Raw genomic sequence first — 19,074 nt, 5'->3', positions numbered from 1 at the left:
CTTTTCTTATTTTAGATATCGCTTTCGCGTTTCTGCAATTCAACGTATTCTTCCCGTTGACGTTGTTGTTGTAAAGTATGACCTTCAGGACGTGGTGGTCTTTGTTGTTGTAATTGATGCGAATGTGGTGGCTCCGACTGCGGTTGCAGTTGATGATGTATAGGCACTTCTTGAGCTTCAATATCTTCACGAAATATTTGTGGCTTTGGCTTTAAAGAAGTAGAAAATAAATTAGCATATCTAACAAAATAGAAAGCAAGTAGTATACAAGTTTTGCTGGCTAGGATGTATCTCAGATATTCTGTTAATTTGGTCGTATCCCAGGAAGCCGATTAAAAAGCTTGCAACTGAATCGATTCGGGGAGTACAGAAGAAGACGTATTAAGCTGTACGAGCTTTACGCAGACATCAACATAGTCCAGCAGGGCTGTACACCCGTCTCAAAAATCTCGGCGGCTTAGTTCAGTGGTTAGAACCACTTTGACAAATCTTGAACCGGTTCCTGGGTACCTCTGAAACACCAAACCAGTTCGATTCAAATCATTTAACCCTATTTTACTATGCGGTACATAACCAATGATATATTTAAAGACAAACGTTGCATTTAGGTAAGTGTTACCTTTGGATTGGATTTCTTTTCAGATTTAAGATGACATTTGCGGGACTTTTAAAAATGTCGGTCTATCGCGGATGGTCTTAGCCAGATGGATCGGCATGTTATATAGCAGGAAGATTACACATCCCACCTTTAGACCTGGTCGCGAAGAACGTAGTGTTAACAAATGTAAGGAGACTCGATGTCTCGGGGCAGTTTGGCAGCTTGAAACGGCCACAGTAATATAGCACCATTAAACAAGGTTGGCGCCAGGGTGGTTCCAAACTTATAGATATAACAGGTTCCGCGGTTGAAGTAGAATACCTGGAGAAAATTTGCTTAAACAGCAGCCGCGTGAACTTTTATATTGACTGCTTAGCAGCCATTGGGCAATACTCTCGCATAATAAAACATAATCGGGATATAGAGACACACACAAATATATAGGATCTCCGAACATATGAGAATAGATGGAAATGAAAAAGCAGATGAGAGAGCTTAGAAGGGTACATCCCAGTCAGTGTGTGTGGGAGAAAAAGAAGGAAAGAGTTACACATAATCGAGCAAGCGCGAAAGGCGTTGAACAGTGCACGGGCTGTAAAGTGTCGAAAATCACGTGCAGCTCTTAGGATCTTAGACCAATAAAGTTAATCTTAACACAAAAAGTGACGGCATACTCACGATGGGTGTTCTGTTTTCTGGCGTCACATGTTTTTAAATAAAGCCTCATCAGTGATAGCAATGCTCGTGTTCTGAGCTCGCTAGACTAAGACTTCAGCAAATAGATCTAGAAGCAGCAAGTAGATTAGGTCCTACAATGCTTCTAGTATTTACCAAGAGGGCGATGTTATTTTATAACTGTCATATATAGGGTATAACAATGTGCGTATACGAACGTAACAAAATGCAACCCTTTAAGAATAGAAGTCAAGATGTAATTAGTAATAAGAATAATGTACGAAGAGAATGAATAAATGGTCAGTCACTATCCAGAAAGCAAACCCACGAGTTGGTCACATTAACTGGCGACGAGATAAAAAAAAAAAAAAAAAAAAAAAACACGTGTGCTAATTTATCAAGCTGAAGAGCTTATCGGAGTATGCCCACCGAATCACCGAACAATACGGGAGGAAGCACCGCTAATGTACAAAACGCGCCAACGAGCAACATGGCGGTCAATAACACTAATGCGAGAACAAATCTTTTTAACTTCGAAGCCTTCGACGGAAAAATTACTACATTTTCGCGTTGGGTAAAGCGATTAGAGACTGCAATGGCAATTCATGGAATAAGTGACTCCGCCGAAGTCCGGCGTAATCTCCTTTTGTATTACATTGGAGCAAATACGTACAATATCCTCTGTGACAAATTGCTGCCACAAATGCCAGAGGAAAAACAGTACGGTGAATTGGTATCAATGCTAAAAAACCATTTCGACCCTAAGCCTAACGAGATATTGGAAAACTACAGGTTTAATTCCAGGAAACAAAATGGCGGTGAGTCGTGCACAGAATTCATCACGGCACTTCGACGATTGGCAGTAGGTTGCAATTTTGGTGCATATTTAGATACTGCATTGAGGAATCAATTTGTGTTTGGTCTAACAAATCAACGAATTCAAAGTCGACTTTTAGAAGAAAAAACCTTCACGCTAGATCAAGCCATTAATTTAGCAATGGCAGTCGAAACGGCAGAAAAGGGAGGTGCAGAACTGCAGATTAAAGAAGGTGCAAAAGAAGGGGTAAATAAAATGGTTGAAAGAAAAAGCGGATACAAAGGTAAAAGAAAAGGTAACATAAAAAAGTCATCAAATGATGGTAAAGAAGAAAAGCACCAATGTTTCCGCTGTGGGCAACACTGCGCACACAGCGAAAGAGTGCACATACAAAGACGCAAAATGTCATTTCTGTAAGAAACGAGGGCACTTACGAAAAGTGTGTTTTCAAGAAAAGAAAAAGAAAATAAATCAAATAGACACAGGAGTGGAAAAAACTGTAGAAGAGTTACTGCAAGTTAACGAAAAAAGCGAAAACAATATACGACAAAAAATTAAGTGCGAGCTCAAAGTAAGCGGCGCAAACATACAATTTGAAGTAGATACAGGCTCGCCAGTATCAATAATTAATATGAAAGATGCAAAGAAACATTTCCCCAAATTAAAAGTATTCCCTACGGACACTGAGTTAATAAGCTATTGTGGCACTTCACTAAATTGTGTTGGGTATGTATGGGTTAGCGTAGAATCCCAGAATAATACAGTACCAGTGAAGCTATACATTGTGCGATCCGATCGAATGCCTCTACTCGGTAGGGAGTGGCTTCGCAGTATTAAGTTAAACTGGGGTGACGTAATGGAAAAACAGTTAACGTGCAACAAAGTCCATTCGACGCCATTAAAATCTAACAATGTTATTGAAATGCTAAAGGGCAAATATCCCGAAGTTTTTTCTCCTACAGTAGGTAAAATAACAGACATGCAAGCCAGATTGCACTTAAAGCCGAATGCTACACCGAAGTTTGTAAGAGCGCGAAGGGTGGCTTTTCCACTGTACGATGTGGTGGAAAAGGAAATAGACAGGCAAGTGGAAGAGGGGCTTCTTGTGAAAGTTGAACAGAGTGAATGGGCAACACCTTTAGTTGTAATACCCAAGAAACAGGGTGGCGTACGGATTTGCGGGGATTACAAGGTTACCCTTAATCCAGCTTTGGTAGTGGACCAGCACCCATTGCCCACAATCGATGAGCTATTTTCCAAAATGTCAGGTGGAAAGAAGTTTTCCAAGATCGATCTGTCGAGTGCATATCTACAATTAGAGGTGCACCCGGATGATCAAAAATTTATGACGCTGAGCACTCACAAAGGTTTATATCAACCCACGAGACTCATGTTTGGCATTGCCAGCGCACCCGCTAAGTGGCAACGGTTAATGGAACAGTTGGTGGGAGATATTCCCGGAGTGTCGGTATTTCTTGATGACATTAAGATCACAGCAGCCAACGATGAAGAACATATCTTTCGGCTAGACACAGTTTTTCAACGACTGCACAATCACAATATGCGTGTGAATATACAAAAGTGTGAATTTATGAAAGACCGTATAGAATATTGCGGATATGTGATTGATGAATGTGGTATACATAGGGTCAAAAGCAAAGTGGATGCTATACAAAAAATGAAAAAGCCTACAAACAAAGATGAAGTACGGGCGTTCTTGGGCCTAATTAATTACTATGACCGTTTTGTAAAAAACTTGAGCAACATCATCTATCCGCTAAATAAGCTGCTACAAAATGATGTAAAATTTGTATTCGACAAAAACTGCGAAAAAGCATTCGCTGAAGTGAAAGAGCAAATGCAGTCCAGTTTATTTTTAACACACTATGATCCAAAGCTGCCGGTGGTATTGGCTGTAGATGCCAGTCCCGTTGGAGTAGGTGCGGTCCTCAGCCACGTCTATGAGGACGGTTCGGAGAAACCTTTGCAATTTGCATCGCAGACCCTTGACAAAACACAGCAAAAATATAGTCAAATTGACAAGGAAGCATATGCTATTATTTTCGGTGTTCGCAAATTTTACCAGTACTTGTATGGTAAACGTTTTATACTAGTAACGGACAATAAACCGATTTCACAAATATTTTCACCGCATAAGGGCTTGCCCCTGTTGTCAGCCACAAGAATGCAGCACTACGCAATATTTCTGGCACATTTCGATTTTGAAATTCGATTAAAACGATCCAAGGATAATGCTAATGCGGATGCAATGTCGCGATTACCGATTTCGGAGATTAATGGAAAGATAGAAGAGGTAGACATGATCGAGCAGGAGATGATAGATAATCTACCGGTTACAGCCAACGAGTTAAGAAAAAAAACTGAAGAGGATGACGAAGTAAAGATTCTGCTACAGTGTTTGAAATTAGGAAGAGATGCGGACCCAAAACATCGTTTTGGAATCACTCAAACAGAATTCAGTCTACAACACGGTTGCTTAATGCGAGGTTTACGAGTGTATATAACAGCACCCTTACGAAAGAAAATTCTCGACGAGTTACATTGTGCGCATTTTGGAATTAGTAGGATGAAGAGCCTGGCAAGAGCATACTGCTGGTGGAACAGGATGGACAAAGACATTGAGGACCTAGTCTCGAATTGTTCAGAGTGCCAACTTTCTAGACCAAACGCAAAGCTAGTAAAGCCGGTTCACAGCTGGGTGGTTCCAAAGAAACCGTTTGAAAGAGTGCACGCCGACTTTGCAGGACCATTCATGGGTAAATACCTTTTCATTTTAATCGACGCTTTCAGTAAATGGCCTGAAGTACATATTGTACCGAACATGACAACGAGTATCATGATTCAGAAATGCCGAGAAATATTTTCCACGTTTGGAATCCCCGACGTTTTTGTTAGCGATCACGGAACGCAATTCGTTTCCAGTGAATTCCAAAATTTTTTGAAATTGAATGGGATTATCCATAAGATGGGAGCTCCATACCATCCCGCAACCAACGGCCAGGCGGAAAGGTTTGTCCAAACGATAAAAAATAAACTTAGAGCATCGAAATGCAACGCGGTAGACATGAATTGCGAATTGACAAAGATCCTACTCGCATATAGAAGGGCAATTCATCCAGCTACCCAGAAGTCACCATCTATGCTTATGTTGGGTCGACAAATAAAATCGCGCATAGATTTACTACTACCACAAAACGCAGGAAAGCCGAGCGAACGTAAAATTGTAGAATCAAAATTTTCGATCGGAGAGAGAGTGGCGGCACGCGAGTACCTGGCAAAGGAAAAATGGCGTTTTGGAACGGTTATTGAGGTGTTAGGAGAGTTACATTTCAGTATTCGATTAGACGATGGTCGTATTTGGAAGAGACACGTTGATCAGTTAAGGAAAATCGACAGTAAGACGAGCTTGGAAGTAGAGGACGACCAAACATCTGCTTCGAAACCTACAACATATCGGTTTGTATATCCTAATCCTAACCAAGATAAAAGTTTCATTCTAGGTTCGAGCCAGATTCAGGAATCACAGCCCTTATTGATCAATGAGTCGTCGCCACCAAAGCCGACAACGCAAGGAGCGTCAAACCCGGAAGGGGAAGCCAATAAAGGAGTCGAAATAAGAGAGGCAGTAGAGACCCCAGTTAACATTGAAGGTGACAATTTACGTCGACAATCAAAACGAACACGGAAAATACCACTACGTTTCCGACAATCATAATTTCAAATGTATCTAATGTATCAAATGTTCTATTTTCCATATCAATGTAAACGTACTTAGATTTATAAGCAAGGAAGCTTAATCCTTACACTAATGACATATGAATTAATAAATAAGTGAAGGATTAAGGAGGGGGAGAAGTGTCATATATGGGGTATAACAATGTGCGTATACGAACGTAACAAAATGCAACCCTTTAAGAATAGAAGTCAAGATGTAATTAGTAATAAGAATAATGTACGAAGAGAATGAATAATTGGTCAGTCACTATCCAGAAAGCAAACCCACGAGTTGGTCACATTAATAACATTGGTCCTGGTTTTTGATAGGGTCTTTCACTAGGTACACATTCTATGTGAGGTCATCAGGGAGTGGTCTGTTCAACTTAACCTAAGATGAAAAGGCATAATTTCACGTTCTAACAGATTAATTTAAAAAAAAAAAAAAAAAACATCTCTCCATGACACAACCACCTTATTGTATGCAAAATTCACAAAAAATCCCCAAAAATTAATGAACCTCAGATTTTACCTTATACGAAAAAACGGACATTCAACAAAGTATACTTTAAAAAATTTATTTTATAACATTGGTCTTGGTTTTTGTTGTTGTTGTTGTTGTAGCGATTAGGTTACTCCCCGAAGGCTTTGGGGAGTGTTATCGATGTGATGGTCCTTTGTCGGATACAGATCCGATACGCTCCGGTAACACAGCACCATTAAGGTGCTGGCCCGACCATCTCGGGAACGATTTATGTGGCCACATTGAACCTTCAGGCCATCCCTCCCTCCCCACCACCAAGTTCCATGAGGAGCTTGGGGTCGCCAGAGCCTCGTCTGTTAGTGAAACGGGATTCGCCGCTCGAAGGTGAGGTTGACAATTGGGTTGGAGAAGCTATATGTTGCGCTACACAACCCCTTGAATCCCGGTCTTGGTTTTTGATAGGGTCTTTCACTAGGTATACATTCAGTCTATGTGAGGTCATCAGGGAGTGGTCTGTTCAACCTAACCTAAGATGAAAAGGTATAATTAATTAATTAGATTAATTTAAAAAAAAAAACATCTCCATGACACAAGTACCTTATTGTATGCACAAAAAATTCCCAAAAATTAATGAACTTGAGCATTTTACCTTATACGAAAAAGCGGACATTCAACAAAGTATACTTTAAAAAAATTTAGGTAAAAGTATTTTGTAATTTGGCAAACATTTAAACAACGTGACATCAGGACGGACAAGGCGACAGTTGTTTCTGCCATTTCGTTGTGTGGTTTTTGGTTCGGTTGTCGAAATTCCAAATAATGTTCCACTCCGCTGAAATAACCGGGTGGAACACGATTTAAATTCCCTTTATGTTACCAATCAGCACTAGTTAGCTCAACGAGGAAGCTACTGGCGCGACTTATTCGCCGAACGAAAACTAAAATGTTAAGTGCCAATTAAGTAACTGAATCGATAAATTACATATATGAATGAGTATGAATTTAACAAAATTTATTTCCTTTTCACAATGCGCCAAGGACTTTGCCGATTTCACACAGAAACTTAATGCAATCATAATTTTGTTTAATGAAATAATTAAGTTTTTCTTTTCACACAGGGCCACTTGCTTCATTAAGCGAACATCTGTTAGCAGCCCAAAAAAATATTACGTTTTTAGAAAAAATTGTCAAAGTAAGGATAACAGCCGTTTCCTCCTTTACTATAAGACAATCAAGATAAAATACATGCTCAACTGCTCATAGATATAGCACCTAACCAAATATGTGCCAATTTTTGAATAAGCCATATTATATTTTGCTGCAAATGCAAATAATTGAAAATATGTTGAAAATAATTTATTTTTGATTGTCATGTGTTATATTGACAATAAAATCGGAACCATCAAGCATAACGTACTCGATTTTTTACTTCATTTGGTATGCAATAAAGCAATAGTGAGATATATGATATTTGTAATTTGTAGGAAAGATTTAGAAATATTGACCAATTATTGCCTTATCCCAATATATGTAGCACTCCTATATTGCTAATAGAAAATGCTCGCAATGTGTTTTGAATTCGAAATCAAAACAAGACAGCCTATACTATTTTTGTGATTGTAGCAGCATCAGTGTGACAAAAAAATTTAAATTTAGGTACATTCGATTATTGAACATAAAAATAAAAACGTTTAAACAGCAATATATCGGCAATATAGGAGTGTATTGAGTGTGTGAAAATGGTATTAAATTGGTAAATTATAACCAACAAAAATCAACAGCGTGCCGTGGTTTACTGTGTCAAAAGCTTTTGACAGGTCGAGTTCACAGTCCTGTGATGGGATTTTTCCTGGTTTAGTCCGTAATTTAATCGCTAATGTCAAACGAGTAAGACGACTTTTTGTGGTGCTCCTAAATAATTGCGTTTTCCTCGGAAAGTATCTTTAAAAAATTTCCAAATACTGTGTAATTTGAAGTGGTCATCCTGTGAGTTGTTCCTGATATTTTTCCTGCTAGCTGATTTACCTTGCATAAGCGCCAGCTTTTATTTACATTATGTCGGAACGAAAAAATTCTCTACGAAAACCAACAACAACACCCTCAGAAACTCCCCTCACACCATTACCAGCTATGTCTGAGCGATTAGAGAAGATAGTGGAAAAGGTAATTGACTGAAAAGGTTATCTGACTGTTAATGGCGTTTAGCGCGGTGGTAGTGCCATGCATTTTTGAGAAGTCATGTTGATGGATTCGCCGTGCAGGACGGCTTCTAATGTCTTCGCTATTCGCGAAAGAAGTGATATCGTTCGATATGACTCGCCTTCGTTAGCTGGTTTACCAGGCTTTAGTAGTGGAATTAAAATAAAATTAAGGCGCGATAACCTCCGAAGAGATCTAAGGCCGAGCTTCTCTTCCAATTTGCGTCGTGCTCCTCTTGATTTTCCCTACAAATTGGCCGGACGGGACCTACATGTTTTATGCCGACTCCGAACGGCATCTGCAAGGCAGATGAGTTTTCACTGAGAGCTTTTCATGGTAGAAATACACTTGGAGCGCTTGGCAAACACTGCCGAGAGGGACCCCGCTTAGACGTTTCCCAAGGCAGTCGGTTCTATGTACCGGAGCGACTCGGGATTTTTCCCGACCAAGGACTGTCATCTCAGTGTGACCCCATTTAATTTGTTTCGTCCCTCCCACAAATTGTCATCCTCCCAGCAGCTCCTTGCAGCAGGACTGCTACATATTCTCTTACTCCGGGAAGGTATCGAACCCAATCCAGGTCCGTCTCCTGACCCCGGTCCTGAGAAATGGTTTTGCTGCATTTTCCAGAAAAGAATCTTTTTAGGACGGACATACTCTGTTCAGTGTGTCTCGTGCAAGGGATGGTTGCATCGGACAGGTTGTTCTGGGCTTGATCCCAAAACCCGACGTCCACGTAACTTTTATAAATCTTTTGTGGCTCCTTGCTGCTCACGCCCAAGGGCGTCCCGTAGTCTACGCCTAAGCGCCCCCCCCCCCCCCCCACTACCTTCCAGCAGCCTCGCTGCTCAGCAAGCCACAACAAGTACCCGCTGCTGCTCGCGCCCCACGGCGCCAACAACTCAAACAGCTGATACCACTCATAACTACTACCTTCGTAGTAGAGCTGGTAGCAATGCTGAGCATCAGCCCCTGCCCCCGTCTTCTTCTCCCCCCCTCTTTTCTGGCAGCAATCGTGCAGGTCAGGGAAACATACTCTTAGTCCCTACCTCCGTTTGCACCGTCTGCCAGCACAGAATATATGGGTTTGCGACATCCGTTCAATGCAGCTCCTGCCTTGGGTGGTGCCACTTTCCTAGATGTTCTGGTCTCCGCGACAGCAACCCCTCGACGGGTTTCATCGCGCCATGTTGCCAGGTCGCAAACCCAAATCATCCGGGTACCACAATGCTTGCCCAAGGGCGCCCAGTCCCAAGGCCACAACAGCAATTGCGTCCTGGCCTTTCACAACCTAGGCGCAGTCACCCGTCACTTACCCCTAGAGTGGCGGCGTCACCCCTCATGCACTTCAGAATTCTGCAGTTAAACTGTAATGGACTAACTGGGAAGATTACGGAGATAGTCGATTTCATGAAGCGGCACAACATCCGCATTGCTGCGATTCAAGAGACCAAACTCACACATTGCAGACCTGCTCTGGGTATAATGTCCACAGGAAAGACCGCGAGAGCGGAAATGGAGGCGGCCTCGCGTTTATTATACACCACTCTGTGCAATATTATATATTTGATCCTGGCATCGACCGCAGGGACAATGTCTTAGAACGTCAAAGCCTATCTGTTCGGTCAGGCGATGCAAATTTAGAAATCATCAACATCTACATCCCTCCTGTCACCTGTTGCCCCAGTGGATACCGCCCTAATATCGAGGCCTTACTCACTGGCAACAATCGCATTATCTTAGGCGATTTCAATGCCCACACGACCTATGGCATTCAAACTTGCGGGCGGACAGTAGGGGTGAGATGTTGGCGGATCAAATAGAAGAAAGGACGTTCTGCACAATAAACGGAGACGCCCCCACACGTATGGTAGGAAGCTGTCATAGCTCGCCAGATATCTCAATCGTGAGCGCTGAACTCGTAAACTGCGTCAACTGGCAGCCGATGGTAACATTGGCATCCGACCACCTGCCCATACTTATTTCGTTCGAGCGTACCGCCGACTTCATCGTCACCGAAAAACGCACTTTCATAAACTTCAAAAAAGGAAAGTGGGAAGAATATAAATCTGCAACAGACAGCAGCTTAGCTGCCCTCCCTATCCCGACTGATGCCCGCCAAGGGGAGCGTGCCTTCCGTAAGGTCATTGAATCCGCCTCGGCACATTTCATTCCCGCCGGGAGAATTCCCGAAATCCGGCCCCACTTCCCGGCGGAGGCCGCGAGCTTAGCGAGGGAACGCGACCTTATAAGACAGCTTAATCCAGGCGACCCCCAAATAAGGGATATAAACCAACGCATCAGATTGCTTGTGGACGAACACAAGCGGGCGAAATGGGAAGAGCACCTAAGAGGTTGTAACCTCTCTACCGGTGTAGGTAAACTTTGGTCCACCGTAAAGTCCCTATCGAATCCGACTAAGCACAAAGACAAAGTTTGCATCGCCTTTGACGATAAGGTGCTGTCGGATGCGAAAAAATGCGCGAGCGCTTTCTGCCGACAATATATAATGCATCCTACGGTTGACAAAGATAGACGGAGAGCCAATAGACACGCACATAAACACAAATTCAGAGCGTCACCAATCACCATCACCGCTAGTGAGGTTGAGGACGCCATTGGTCGCGCTAAACCATCCAAAGCAGTGGGCCCAGACGGCATAGCGTGCCGATGCTTAAAAACGTAGGGAAAGAGGGTTTCAAATATTTAGCGCATGTCTTCAACCTGTCTCTTTCCACCTTTGTCATACCCGAGAAATGGAAAATGGCCAAGGTGGTCCCGCTACTAAAGCCTGGGAAACCAGCTAACATAGGTGAGTCATATCGTCCGATATCTCTCCTATCGCCAGTGGCAAAGACGCTTGAAGCCATTTTGCTCCCTTATTTCCAAGCACATTTGCAGCTAGCCCCTCATCAGCATGGCTTCAGAAAACTCTATAGCACTACCTCCGCGCTAAATGTCATTGCCACCCAGATAAATTGCGGTTTGAATCAATACCCCCACCATAGAACAGTACTCGTAGCGCTAAACCTATCAAAAGCCTTTGATACGGTCAACCATGGCTCGTTACTGCAAGACCTGGAAGGGTCTACCCTTCCCCCATGTCTTAAAAGGTGGACCGCAAATTATCTGGGTGGTCGGCAGGCATCGGTGCAATTCAGAAACGAAACATCAAAACCAAGGAGAATTAAACAAGGGGTGCCACAGGGTGGTGTCCTATCCCTACTTTTGTTTAATTTCTACATATCCAAGCTACCTTCACCACCGGAAGGAGTCACAATCGTTTCCTACGCCGATGACTGCACAAAAATGGCCACAGGCCCAGGCCCAGAGATCGATGAGCTATGCAATAAAATAAACGGCTATCTCCCTGATCTCTCCAGTTTTTTCGCCTCGCGAAACCTGGCATTGTCACCGACTAAATCTTCCGCGACCTTATTTACAAAATGGACGCCCCAAATGTCGACCCTATCGAATCCGACTAAGCACAAAGACAAAGTTTCCATCGCCTTTGGCGATAAGGTGCTGTCGGATGCGGAAAAATGCGCGAGCGCTTTCTGCCGACAATATATAATGCATCCTACGGTCGACAAAGATAGACGGAGAGCCAATAGACACGCACATAAACACAAATTCAGCGCGTCACCAATCACCATCACCGCTACAGAGGTTGAGGACGCCATTGGTCGCGCTAAACCATCCAAAGCAGTGGGCCCAGACGGCATAGCCATGCCGATGCTTAAAAACCTAGGGAAAGAGGGTTTCAAATATTTAGCGCATGTCTTCAACCTGTCTCTCTCCACCTTTGCCATACCCGAGAAATGGAAAATGGCCAAGGTGGTCCCGCTACTAAAGCCTGGGAAACCAGCTAACGTAGGTGAGTCATATCGTCCGATATCTCTCCTATCGCCAGTGGCAAAGACGCTTGAAGCCATTTTGCTCCCTTATTTCCAAGCACATTTGCAGCTAGCCCCTCATCAGCATGGCTTCAGAAAACTCTATAGCACTACCTCCGCGCTAAATGTCATTAGCACCCATATAAATTGCGGTTTGAATCAATACCCCCACCATAGAACAGTACTCGTAGCGCTAGACCTATCAAAAGCCTTTGATACGGTCAACCATGGCTCATTACTGCAAGACCTGGAAGGGTCTACCCTTCCCCCATGTCTTAAAAGGTGGACCGCAAATTATCTGGGTGGTCGGCAGGCATCGGTGCAATTCAGAAACGAAACATCAAAACCAAGGAGAATTAAACAAGGGGTGCCACAGGGTGGTGTCCTATCCCCACTTTTGTTTAATTTCTACATATCTAAGCTACCTTCACCACCGGAAGGAGTCACAATCGTTTCCTACGCCGATGACTGCACAATAATGGCCACAGGCCCAGGCCCAGAGATCGATGAGCTATGCAATAAAATAAACGCCTATCTCCCTGATCTCTCCAGTTTTTTCGCCTCGCGAAACCTGGCATTGTCACCGACTAAATCTTCCGCGACCTTATTTACAACATGGACGCCCCAAATGTCGACCATATTGAACATCCACGTTGATGGCACTACGCTACCGACTGTCCTACACCCCAAAATCTTGGGTGTGACGTTTGATCAGGATCTACATTTTGGTGCGCACGCAACCGCAATTGTTCCGAGAATTCCGAGCCGTAATAAAATCCTCAAATTCCTTGCTGGCAGTACCTGGGGAAAAGATAAAGAAACGCTCATGACCACATACAAAGCAATTAGCCAGCCGATTACGTGCTACGCGTCACCCATATGGTCGCCAAGCCTAAAAACTACCCACTGGAAGAAACTACAGGCCTGCTAAAATACTGCTCTCAGAATCGCCACGGGCTGTCTTCTTATGTCCCCAGAACACCATCTGCATAATGAGGCGAGAATACTCCCCATCAGGGAGAGAAATGAGATGCTGACCAAACAGTTCTGTTTCCTGGGCATCCCAACAGACATCTGATTGATGAACCAGCACCGCCTAGGGGCCTAAGGAGTCATCTCCGTAAGCATTTTGAGGAAATACGGCACCTGAGAACCCAGCCGTATGAAGCGAAAAAACACAAGCAGGTCCTTGGTGAACTCCATAGACAGGCGTCGGACCTTTATGTCGGGAATTGCCCGGTGAATCCAGTACTTGAAGAAAAATATCCAGAACTCGCGGAAGAGGAACGCATACTCCCCAGGGAAACGCGTGTCACTCTTGCTCAACTTCGTTCTGGATACTGTAACAGGTTAAACTCTTACCTTTCCAGAATCAATCCCGACATACAAAATGTATGCCCCGCTTGCAATGTGTCCCCACATGACACCAACCATCTCTTTAATTGTAATGTGGAACCAACGCCTCTAACACCCCTTTCCTTATGGTCCACCCCTGTTGAAACGGCAAGTTTCCTTGGACTCCCGTTAGAGGATATTGATGACAATTTGTGATCGGTCGCGGCTATTAGGTGGGGCGAGCATTGCTACAACAACAACAACCCCGCTTAGACAAATTTTCTTCTAATTGAAAAACCTTATTTCTAAAATTTTGATATTGTTTTGCCCGGGATGTGAACCCAGATCATACGGTGTGGTAGGCGGAGCACGCTACCATCACACCACGGTGGCCGCCGGTAGTGGAATTATCCTTGCCATTTTTCGGGAATGACAAAGGACTTTGACGAAAGGATGAATACCTGCGCTAGGTAGTTTATTCCCTCTGCGCCAAGGTTTTTTAGCATTGGTATGGCTATTCCGTCTAAATAAATAATAAATGTAAGGCGCGATAACCTCCGAAGTGATCTAAGGCCGAGCTTCTCTTCCAATTTGCGTCGTGCTCCTCTTGATTTTCCCTACAAATTGGCCGGACGGGACCTACATGTTTTATGCCGACTCCGAACGGCATCTGCAAGGCAGACGAGTTTTCACTGAGAGCTTTTCATGGCAGAAATACACCCGACGCGCTTGCCAAACACTGCCGAGGGACGACCCCGCTTAGAAAAATTGTCTACTAATTGAAAAATCTTATTTCTAAAATTTTGATCTTGCTTTGCCCGGGGCTCCCGGCTATTCCGTCTTGGCCTGTTAATTTAGAGGACTAGGACTTTTGGATGGCTTCTTCAACCTCTAAGGGGTGATGGTAATGGGCGACAAGTCGTTGTTTTTGTTGTTGTAGCAGTGCTTCGCCCCACCTAACAGCTGCGACCGATCACAAATTGTCGGGATTCAAGGGGTTGTGTAGCGCAATATATAGCTTCTCCAACCCAATTGTCAACCTCACCTTCGAGTGGCGAAACCCGTTTCACTAACAGACGAGGCTCTGGCGACCCCAAGCTCCTAATGGAACTTGGGGTGGGGAGGGAGGGATGGCCTGAAGGTTCAATGTGGCCGTATAAATCGTTCCCGAGATGGTCGAGCCAGCACCTTAATGGTGCTGTGTTACCGGAGCGTATCGGATCTGTATCCGACAAAGGACCATCACATCGATAACACTCCCCAAAGCCTTCGGGGAGTAACCTAATCGCTACAACAACAACAACAACATCACAAATTGTCATCAATATCCTCTAACGGGAGTCCGAGGAAACTTGCTGTTTCAACAGGGGTGGACCATAATGAAAGGGGTGTTAGAGGCGTTGGTTCCACATTACAATTAAAGAGATGGTTGGTGTCATGTGGGGACACATTGCAAGCGGGGCATACATTTTGTATGTCGGGGTTGATTCTGGATAGGTAAGGGTTTAACCTGTTACAGTATCCAGAACGAAGTTGAGCTAGAGTGACTCGCAATGGGGAATATGCGTTCCTCTTCCGCAAGTTTTGGGACTGTTTTTTGAGTACTGGATTCACCAGGCATAAAGGTCCGACGCCTGTTTGTGGTTGTGGAGTTCGCGAAGGACCTGCTTGTGTCTTTTTGCTTCATACGGCTGAGTTCTCAGGTGCCGTATTTCCTCAAAATGCTTACGGAGATGACTCCTTAACCCTCTAGGCGGTGTTGGCCCATCAATCAGATGTCTGTTGGGATGCTCAGGTTTCTGGGTATTTAACAGAAACTGTTTGGTTAGCATCTCATTTCTCTCCCTGATGGGGAGTATTCTCGCCTCATTATGTAGGTGATGTTCTGGGGACATAAGAAGACAGCCCGTGGCGATTCTGAGAGCAGTATTTTGGTATGCCTGTAGTTTCTTCCAGTGGGTAGTTTTTAGGCTTGGCGACCATATGGGTGACGCGTAGCACGTAATCGGCTGGCTAATTGCTTTGTATGTGGTAATGAGCGTTTCTTTGTCTTTTCCCCAAGTACTGCCAGCAAGGGATTTGAAGATTTTATTACGGCTCTGGATTTTCGGAACAATTGCGGCTGCGTGCTCGTCAAATTGTAGATCCTGATCAAACGTCATACCCAAGATTTCGGGGTGTAGGACAGTCGGTAGCGTAGTGCCATAGACGTGGATGTTCAAAATGGTCGACATTAGGGACGTCCATGTTGTAAATAAGGTCGCGGAAGATTTAGTCGGTGATAATGCCAGGTTTCGCGATGCGAAAAAAATGGAGAGATCGGGGAGGTAGCCGTTTATTCTGTTGCAAAGCTCATCGATAAGTCGTGTTTATGTTCATCTGGCCGTCTGTTTCCACGACGTCTGTCCTTGTCTACTGATGCATTATGAATTGTCGGGAAAAGGCGCTCGCGCATTTCTTCGAATCCGATCAAGTTTTATCGCCAAAAGCGGTGGATAGATTATCATTGTGTTTTTTTCATCATCAGTCATCACTCTGGGAGTTGGGTTGGTACTTTTGTTTTGGCTGCACAGTGCAACGAATGCCCCGGTCAGACGGATGATATTTCTAAGCTCGGAGCATCTATGCATTGGACCGATGGTCAACCATCTTTTACACGTGACACACTGGCAAGAGTATGACCGTATGAGTATATCCTTTTCTGACAACAGCAGAACAACAGCCTGGGACCGGGGTTAGGTTCAATACCTTCCCGGATCACGTGTTTACTCGTGGGATAGGCCTACTGAGTAAACCACGTTGAAAAAACCCGCTGTACTGTAGATATAGGTGGCGTGGAAACGTGTACATACAATGACGATTACAGCTTTTTGGATCATAATATCTCAGAAATGGTAGATCTTAGGAAAGCAATCATTAAGACGTTTGTTTTTTTTTAATGGTGTGTTCAATTTATACTTATTATTTAAGAATTCATGAGCTTAACACCGGCTTATAATAATTGAATATTCAATTCTTATGTTTTTCTAAGAGAAACTGAAAAGACAGAAAGAAACATTAAGACGTTTCTTGTAGATAATTTTATGATCTACAATTCTTGAATACATTTTTTGCCATACACACGAATGGTGAGGAGTTTCTAAATTTCATTTTAAACAATTTCACTGATTTTTAGCTTGTTGTGACTTCCTTGATTGACCAGACTATAATTAAAAACTTTTATTTTTTATGGATTATGCGTGAATTTGGTACTAAGAACTATCATTCCGTAAACAGTATTCGCTAGGTTGTGGAGAATTTTATGGAATATGGTGTTGGACCTTTGCATGGTGTAACGTGATCACCTATCACACCGACGCTCCTGGGTTCTAGTCTCGGAAAAAGCAACATCAAAAATTAAAAGTAGTATGACGCAAGGTGGAAGATAAGTCGGCCTAAATCTTTTGGAGATTAATCCATCTACGGATTCGGTAAGGGAACATACATAAGTAGGTTCGCACTTTTCTTAATTGCAGAAATGAAAAAACAGATAACACTCCCTAACAAAACTACGAAATTGGAAAAAAATAGTGGAGTAATGTTTCGTTTATCTTTGTGAAGAAAAAAATAGACGGAACTTGTAAATTTAAGATAGTAATCAGATACGTTTTATGACAAAATACTAGGCGGAACTTACATAGAGCTTTTCGAAATATGAGGCGTCTTTCAGTTCGGTAAGATCCAAAGGAGGCTGCAAGTGTGGCGTAGCTGACCAAATGGAAACCAACCAACGATTACCTGTTAATCCATTTGCAATAAATTATTATCAAAATACCAAAAAAGAATACATTTACAACCTGTATGCCTATCTTGCCAGTATTTGCGATGCCTTGAGCAACACCCTAATACAATGTTTAAAATTATTATAGAACCAAGAATCACTGTGGATATAGCAATGGTTACATAAAAAGGAGAGAAATTTCCATATATGTGCCCAGTGAAATAGGGATTTTTTTGGTAAGCTGTACGTTCCTCAATTGTTGCCATAGCCAATCTGACAATGACCACGAGTGTGTTTTGGGTATGTTGGAATGGTATTTAGTTGCAATTGCATTCAATAATGTCCATTAAGCTCAAAAAAGATATCCATTAACTTTTGCAAACTGAAAATGTGTAAAGAAATATGAATAGTATTTATTTTTACATATGTACATATGTATGTATGCATTTCAGAAATTTGGGTGTGGCGCCCTCGAATTAAATGCAATGAGTAAACTTTATTAGTCTTGAAAACGATTCTAATTGATCGATATTTCCACTTGAATAACCAAAATATAATTCAACGATTATTTACTTTATTAATTATTAGTTAACTTACACAGATTGTATAAATAAAAACAACGCCCTTGTATTTAAAGTTGGCAAATATTGATGCACCTGTGATTTTGTCACAGCGACAATGAATAAAGGCCCTAAGACATAAAGATGCGTTCACACCAGTAACAAAACGTGTTACAAACAGTTATAAAACCAGTGTTATAAAACTTCTTTGGTTGATTTTCCGACAGGGTGGATAAATGATGTATATTGGAACGATTTTCCGTCATCCCTTGTCAAATTTGGTTTTGAGACAAACCGGTTTCGGCGTTGTGCAATCATCAGTGTCGATTTTTGTTCTGATCTGTTGTTGTCGTTTGTCCTGTATTTATAGTTCGTAGGTATATGAGCAGGTATTGTCAAATTGATGCTTATGTATATTTAGTTATGTGTATGTGCTATGTGTTCATTCAGAACCGAGGGTGGTTTACTAATCGATTTGTGTGGCTGACTGGGGTAGGTAGAAATCTGTGATTATAGTCGTTTGACCTTCTTTGTCGGTTTTTTGTTTTGGTGTGTTAATTGTTTTGTGTTTATTTGTTGTTGTGTGTTTGTCTGTTGTACCTGTGTGATTAAGTTGTTTCCTGTAAACAAGTTTTAAAGCCTCGAATATTGTGTCAGAAATTGTATTTATCTGTTCGTTTATTATTCTACCGTCGAATGTTTTCTGTTTGTAGATTTCCATGTTTTCGAGTACGTTGAGACGTCGGCCCTTTTCTTGTATGTGAAGAACCCTAACTGTTTTATTGATGTTTGCTGGGGAACATTCATTCTCAACCATGTGATTCGCGAAGTTAGACTCGGGTATAATGTTTGGATTCCGTATTTTTTTGTTGTAATCTCTAATATGTTCTCTGAACCTCGTTCGTATTAGGAGTATTCCAAAACTTATCTGTATTCATACAAAAAATGTGCTCCAATTAACATTGCGATGTCCCAGGAGAGGAGTAGGTGATCCCACTCTCACTTTGTTTGTGAG

General features: G+C 42.6%; 1 protein-coding gene across 1 annotated transcript; it reads right to left on the bottom strand.

Moving 5' to 3' along the window:
- Positions 1 to 11: 11 nt before the first annotated feature.
- On the bottom strand, positions 12 to 18,239 carry wrm1 (wurmchen 1). Its single transcript, XM_067790763.1, has 4 exons — positions 18,097 to 18,239; positions 17,576 to 17,881; positions 17,416 to 17,516; positions 12 to 209 (listed from the first exon to the last, which is right to left on the bottom strand). The coding sequence occupies exons 2-4, from the start codon at positions 17,763 to 17,765 to the stop codon at positions 12 to 14; spliced, it is 489 nt and encodes a 162-aa protein (XP_067646864.1). The 5' UTR covers positions 17,766 to 17,881; positions 18,097 to 18,239.
- Positions 18,240 to 19,074: the final 835 nt, after the last annotated feature.

Source organism: Eurosta solidaginis, chromosome 5 (genome assembly GCF_040869045.1).
Source record: "Eurosta solidaginis isolate ZX-2024a chromosome 5, ASM4086904v1, whole genome shotgun sequence".
Taxonomy (NCBI): domain Eukaryota; kingdom Metazoa; phylum Arthropoda; class Insecta; order Diptera; family Tephritidae; genus Eurosta; species Eurosta solidaginis.
The sequence above is the reverse complement of the archived record's forward strand: the minus strand, read 5'-3'. Positions and strand labels throughout refer to the sequence as shown.

What these genes read in the sequence shown, in the direction of transcription:
- wrm1 (XM_067790763.1), bottom strand. Translation starts at nt 17,765, where the DNA reads ATGGCAACAATTGAGGAACGTACAGCTTACCAAAAAAATCCCTATTTC. An exon ending in CTGGCAAGATAGGCATACAG is followed by an intron (nt 17,517 to 17,575) that starts GTTGTAAATGTA and finishes ATGGATTAACAG; the next exon opens with GTAATCGTTGGTTGGTTTCC. An exon ending in CATATTTCGAAAAGCTCTAT is followed by an intron (nt 210 to 17,415) that starts GTAAGTTCCGCC and finishes ACTTCTTTAAAG; the next exon opens with CCAAAGCCACAAATATTTCG.